At 46.5% G+C, this 7,015-nt stretch overlaps 1 protein-coding gene across 3 annotated transcripts in view; it reads left to right on the top strand.

The window, feature by feature from the left end:
- Positions 1-2,054: 2,054 nt before the first annotated feature.
- The window catches only part of KCNMB4 (potassium calcium-activated channel subfamily M regulatory beta subunit 4), a 40,594-nt gene continuing 35,633 nt past the window's right edge, over positions 2,055-7,015 (top strand). For 2 of the 3 annotated variants that reach the window (XM_019514726.1, XM_019514727.1), the window contains exon 1: positions 2,055-2,452. In XM_019514726.1, coding sequence (XP_019370271.1) covers positions 2,114-2,452 — 339 coding nt within the window. In that variant the 5' untranslated portion in view covers positions 2,055-2,113. The remainder of the gene's footprint in view (positions 2,453-7,015) is intronic. The other variant, XM_019514725.1, reaches the window with a different exon arrangement.

Genomic DNA, 7,015 nt, shown 5'->3' on the forward strand with positions numbered 1-7,015 from the left:
CTTTGCTCTGCCATTCTCAATGAGTTGGTAGTGAAGACTTGAAAGGCTAGATTGGTCAAAAACCCATACCCCAGAATTCAGTTTTATAGGTGGATATTACAGTAACTACACTAAGTCTCCTCCTAGTCCAAGTCACCAAGAAAATGTATTAGGCAAGAAAATAGTATCATGCTAACTGAACTTCCCTCACAACTAGGAGATGTTTTCCTTTGGGGTGGAAAGGCAACTTCTTTCAACTCACCTCCAACCTGCTGCAATAATTGGCCTTATTCTTTATCCTGTTCAACAATCCCCAACATCCTGTTGCATCCCTGAGAAAATGGCATGCACTTCTGCATATACAGTGATACTACGTAGTTTCACAGCAGCTGGCCTTTTCTGGAGCTTAAGTAAGAGTAACAACAAGAATAATTAAATCCAGGTACAGTAGAGGTAGTAATAAGGGGAAGGAGCTGTTTCCAGCAGCTAACTGTAACTGTCCTCTTTGCTGGTTTCTGCTCAATTCAAGTTCCTTTTTGTTACCTGTAGCTTTCTACATCTACCCTCGTTTTCCTGTACACACAACACTGTACCCATCATCTCTTGCATCTAAAACTTCATGTGGGATGAAAAGTAACTCTCGTGAAGTTTTTCAAGGAGAGCAACAAGCATGCTCAATTGTGCTGGATAAGGAGTAGAGAGCAAATTGGTGCCCTTTACATTACTTTACATTACTGCCTCTATGTAACCACATTTCTTTTAAAAGAAAAAATTCTAATCAGCCTTTCCCCCTGCCTGCTTTATTTATCTGAACTGCTAAAGTTGACCACAGGGAGTCTTATGTGCAAATGTTGAGATTTGTTCTGCCTCTGCTGCCTGGCCATGGCTTTCCCTTTTACAGCCCTACTCAGCGCTGTAAAGACAGGAGTGCTGGACAGGCTGGGGTAGCCAAGCCCACATGTATACAGCCACACATGATCCTTTGTCGGTAAGCAGACACAGTTGCTCTAGCTTTTCCTAGTGTAGCACCTCCAGCCACTATCTTGCCCTGGCAGTGGTTTTTAACCGTTATTTTATCAGCAGACCCCTTTGGAAACTGGGAATGGAGGTGCAGACCCCTTGGAAGTGTAACTTGGGTGCTCACTTACTTTTGATCGATCATAGACATCATTCACAAACCCCTGGGCAGGGGGGGTCTGAGGACCATAGGCTCAAAACCATTGCTCTGGTGTGCAGGGCCTGATTTAGTGCACGCGCTAGCTAGGCCCATGCCCAGGGCCCTAAGTGAAGAAAGGGCCAAGTTGTTCTTATTTTACATAATGCTAATTATTGAGTGAAAAACGAGTACTAGAAATATACACTCTGCAGTGGGTTTGTTTGCCTAGGACTCACAAAAGGGGTGATCCAGCCCTGCTGGGGTACTGTAGCCCCACAGGCAGAAAGCGTGTCATTAAACCTTGGCTTCCTTTTGCTGCTCAGTCCCACTCTCCTGCCCTTTTCTTGCCCAAACTTCCCCTTTCTTAAATCCCCCCCCCCCCCCCTTTTTTTCCCCAAAATTCCCCTTTTTTAAGCCCCCCCCCCCCCCCTTTTTTTCCCCAAAATTCCCCTTTTTTAAGCCCCCCCCCCCCCCCTTTTTTTCCCCAAAATTCCCCTTTTTTAAGCCCCCCCCCCCCCCCTTTTTTTCCCCAAAATTCCCCTTTTTTAAGCCCCCCCCCCCCCCCGGCTGTTCTCGGGCCCGGGCTGAGCACCAAGCTGGGCCCCAGCAGATGTGCAACTGGGGGAGGGGAGGCAGAGCATTAAGCGGTTCGGGAGGAAGGATTAGAGCTGGCAGCTGCCGGGGCTAGGCTTGGTGCTTTGACATGGAGGGGGGGAGGCAGATGTTTGCTCCCTCCCCAGGTCCCAGGCAAGGATCAGCAAGGACAGAGACGAGAAGACAGGAGAGGAGGGGCCCTGCCCCCCCCAAGCCCCGCCAGTGAGAGACACGTGCTCCCCCGCGCGGCGCTAATCCGGAGTGGCCAGCGAGCCCTTCCCAGCAGGGATCCAGATCGTCCCGCCCTCCCCGCAGCGGCCGGTCCCGCGCCTGCTCGGAGCCCCCGGGCCGGGCGCCGCCGCCGCCGCTTACCTGGCGGGCGGCATGGCCAAGCCGCGCGGGGCGCCGTACGAGTACACGGAGGCGGAGGACAAGAGCATCCGGCTCGGCTTGTTCCTCATCGTGTCGGGCGTCGTGGCGCTGTTCGTGCTGGGCTTCTGCTGGCTGAGCCCGGCGCTGCGCGAGCTGCAGGGGCAGGCGGCGCGCTGCACGGTGCTGTCGGTGCAGCAGCCCGGCGAGCTCTTCGAGTGCACCTTCTCGTGCGGCGCCGCCTGCCGCGGCACCGCGCTCTACCCCTGTCTCCAGGTCTATGTCAGCCACTCCGCCTCGGCCGCCCGCGCCCTGCTGCACCACGACGAGCACCAGCTGCTCGCCAACCCCAAGGTGAGAGGCGCCCGAGGGGTCCCCTTCGCTTCGCTTCGCTTCCCCGCCGGCGGCAGCGCCCGGCCCCGGGACCGAGACATCCCCTCACGCGGACCCTGGGGCAGGGACCGGCTTTCTGGGGCGCCAGGGAGGACAGGGACCTGCCTTCCCGCTCCTCCTGCACAAGGAAAGGAGGCGAGCAGGAGCTCAGGCTTCAGCTCCAGCCCCTGGATTAGGGGAACCTGAAAAAGTCCGTAGCTAGTTTCCTCGCTGGGGGTGAGGGTCCCAAGTCTCCAGGATTGCCCCGGGGATCCCAAGGTATTGGATGTAAATCTCTGGGATTTGACTGCTGAGAGTCCAATGTGAGCGCACGCGTTAAAATGCGCGTTAAACGTTGAATCTGACTTGTTTTCTACAGTAGTCCGGTGAATTTTTTGAAATGTGATAGTAACGTGCGTTTGCCTTCCTGATGTGAAGTCTGCGCACCATCACCCCTCACTGATGTACACAAACGTGCGGGCATGCTCGCACTGTGGCAGGCACGTTGGCGTCCCGGAAACCTCCCAGAATAGACTTAAACAGTTGGCAACACTACTGGGGGGTGGAGGGGTTGCCTTTCTTTGCTGAGGGGGGAAGCTTTCATAGCATCTCTGTCCCCGGTGGGGCTGGCTGTGCCCTCTTTTAACTCAGCTTGGAGCCTCACAAATCCCAAGCAGCTTCTCTTTGGACTGGCGCTTCATAATGCCAACAAAGACCTTTAAACATCAAGAGAAACAAGAAAAGCTGGGGGGAAAAAACCCTATCCGCGAGCATGAGAACGAAACAGTTAGTTTTATTGCCTCTGGTGTTGGGCTGGTGTAGATGCCAGGTGCCAGGCTTTCCAGCGGTCCAGCTCCCTGAGGTGTGAGGCTTCTCATCCCAGGTGAACGGAGCACCGAGTGTCATGAAGGGCTGTGTGTGTATAGCCGGCTTGAACTGGGGACAAAATAGGGAGCAGGTGGCGTTGGAAGAGTTGATGGAACTCAAGGTGGTGGAAATAAGTGGAGCTGGGGAATGAAGAGTTAATAAGAGGCAAAGCAAAGTGTGTCCAGGAGAGACCAAATGACAGGAGGTGAGGTGAGCCTTTCCTGGGGTGTCAGTCACACTATGAGGCTGGCAGTGCCCCCTTTTAAATTCATTGGGAGCCTCACAAAACCCAAGCAACTTCTTTTTGGGGTGGTGCTTCACAGTGCTACCAAGGACCTTTATACGTCAAGAGAAACGAGCAATCCTGAAGGAAACGACCCCCCCCCAATCCCATCTGAGCATGAGAACAAAGCAGCTAGTTTCATTGCCTCTTGCATTGGGCCCCTGGAGAGGTGAATTCTAGCCAGGCTTTCCCAGAGCTGTACTGGTCCAGTCCCTAGGGCATGAGACTGCTCATTCCAGGTGGACAAGGGAGCACCAAGTGTAATGAAGGCTGTGGGTGTATAGCCAGCTTGAACTGGGGACAAAATAGGGAGCAGGGGGCACTGGAGAAGTTTTTGGGGCTCAAGGTGTAGTGAACAGGTGGAGTTTGGGAAGGAAGAGTTAATAAGAGGCTAAGTGAAGTATGTCAAGGAGAGGCTGAATGACACAGGGCTGTTAAGAAGCGGGGAAGGAAGGCACTTTTCCATTTAAGGAAAAAGTATATGTCACTGAACTGTTAACAAAGACTTTAGACTCCAGATCCTGTGACACATCAGCAAGAAATCCTGAAGAAAACAAAAATCACATTTGTGAGAATGAGAACAAAGCAGCTAGTTTTATCGTTTCTTTTATGCTAGGGGTTTGTAATGCACAAAGCTGTAATGCTTTTGATAATGAACCTGTTTGCTTAAAGACTTACAGATGACAGTGACAGAATTTACGCACAACTCGGCTTCTTAAACAATACCTGAGGAATTAGATTATCTGGAGCCTAACCTGCCTCTACAGAAGCAGCCTATTTAGTGTGTTCAGAGCTGTAACAGGTTTAAACATTCTGGAAATGTTTTTTTACGGACTAAAGATAAACTAACATTTTGCTTACAAAACCTGTTTGTTGTGATTTATCTGACTCTTCTCACCAATAAGGCAGTTGCTGACAGCACTAGTGTAAAATGAGTAAGAAATAAGGCACAGGTGCTTGAAGAGATCCATAAGCATTATCACAGCCACATTACTTGGCAGTATTCTGGGTGTTCTAGTTGGAGACCTAAGAATGGAGAATTGCTTAGCAAAACTTACAGTTAAATTATGAAAACATGAGTAGAAGACAGGTTTCTTCTGCAATTATGGCCTCTGATAGGAAAATTCTCTAAAGCTGCAATTTTATTTTTGAAGTGGATGTGTACTATTAGTCAGCAAAATGTGTGTGTTTTTCTTGCTTATTTTCAAGTCAAGTGAATATGGTTAGTTGGGATAGGAGTAGAAGAGTTTTTAGAAATTCTAAATGCTTCTTTTCTGAATTCTTTCATCTTCCAAAGGGATTCCAAGGCTGTCAGTACAGCTGATGCTGGTCCAATAGAAAACTAATTGGCTACAGGGAAATTTAGTTAAAATATAGTTTGGTTTGTCTTTCTTTTTCATTTATTACTTAAACAGTGGCAGAATGTTTCTGACAAGTTTTGCTTATATATTCATACAGACTTAAATTCTCAGGTCAAGTCTGAGGCAGTTATTTTTATTCATTTTAATCTTGGTTTATTATGCTGCATGGCCAATTATTATTTTTTTTATTTTAATTTTTTTTTTGTATGTCCCAAAGTGCAAGGTACTTTGCAGACCATTAGTAACATAAGGCCCTTGCCTTAAAGAACTGAAGAGTCTTATTTAAGACAGTGGAAATGTATCCATAGGTTTTAATAGCATCCAGTGGACATGGTAACTTTTAAATACTCATTCTTCTGTGATGCTTGACTCCTAAATAGTGCAGCATCCCGAAATTTTAAACTGAAGCATAATGAATGAGGTATAGTTGATTTAGCAGGTGATTCTTTCAGCAATCTAAATTGGTAAGGTACTGTATTTAGTTTAAAAGAGGTAAGGAAGTTTGTTTGAATGGTGACTTATTTGAGGTGTTATTCATTAATTTATCTTCACTTTTCTGTCTGTCTTCCTTTGTCTTTTAATGTTTGTTGCTCTTGGATGTATTGGTCAACTTCCCAGCACTTTGATTGGCTGGAAGAAAAGTTATTAAGTATAATATCTTCACAAAAGAGGAAAAAATGTCTGAAAAATGTAAGTTGTTTGGGGTTTTTTTGCTGAAAGAATGGAAAGTTAATATTGTAAAAATATTGGGGCTTCCGTTCAAGAAGTGCCAGTTGTAGGAACATGTTTGATTTGTTTGAACTAATGGATCAAGAGCTGTGAGTTCTGATCTTCGATCTATTGTTGATTTGCTTTGTTTCTTTGGGAGGGCATGTACCTTCCTGGCCTCTCCTCATTTAACAAATGGGAACAACAATATTTGTAAGTACTTTCTTATTACCATGGGTCTGCTTCTGCATCTGTTGACGTTAGTGGTGAAGTTCCCACAGATTTTAGTGGAGCAGAATTGGACTATTTAGAAATGTTAGCCCAAAACCTTCTTACAGACCCATTAAGCAGGGTTACAGCCCTGCTGGCTTTCTGCTGAGACACTTCTAAGAGTTGCTCTGCAGCAACACTTACTAGACAGGGAACAAAAAGATGCCCAGTGTGCACACAAGATCTCCTAGTAATATTGCAGTTTTATTGTCAACAATGATGATGGGGGGGCAGCAAAATTTAGGAGCAAAAGGATAACCCAGGAAAGGCCCTCACTTGTCCCACGTTACAGAACACTGACTTTCCTTAAGTGCTCGGAGATAACAGCATTTTCCAAACGCTTTACTGGAGGTGCGTTCTCAATGTTGCCTGTTCAGTACCTGCCAAACAGGATGAAGCAGTAATCCATGCAGCAGGCAAACGTTTTCATATGTTGCTGCAGCTGAGAGCTGCAGAAATACTCAGATCAAAGCTATCCCTATAATGGCTACAGGAGACTCTGTGTGAGGGATTCTTGTTTTCATATTCTTCACCTTTCACTCTTCCCACACTCTCCCACTCAATCAGAGCCAAGGTTTGCCCATTATTTTTTCTCTAAGGCCTTTGAAGATTGGGTGTCCTGAGGTGGATATATTTATGGCAGGGTTGATCTTTAATTACGGGGAAGGCACCAGTGCACTATTTGGACTGTATTTAGAAAATTGAAAAAAATATGTCTGTGTATTGGCATGGCATTGTTCCATGTTTATATTGATATTATAATCAGTTTTCTACATCTTTAGCCTCCTTGATTCCCTATGGTAGCATATTGATTGTTGATTATAGATGTTACTGAATGAAACCAAGTAGAAAGGGTATATTTGTTGATGTAAGTAAATTCTCTAGCAGTAATTTATTAAACTGAGTAGAAAAAGAGCTCAAAAGGAATTGCACTTTAATTATTTTACTTTAAACACTCAGGTAAAAAAGTTGAGTTCTTGTTGCCAAAACAGCTTCCTTTTAAAAGCAGTGAAATGCATACAATTGATAGGTCTCTGCAGATTTGTTTGGTGTTTT

Source organism: Gavialis gangeticus, unplaced genomic scaffold, assembly GCF_001723915.1.
Source record: "Gavialis gangeticus isolate Ggan-Ray unplaced genomic scaffold, GavGan_comp1, whole genome shotgun sequence".
Taxonomy (NCBI): Eukaryota; Metazoa; Chordata; order Crocodylia; family Gavialidae; genus Gavialis; species Gavialis gangeticus.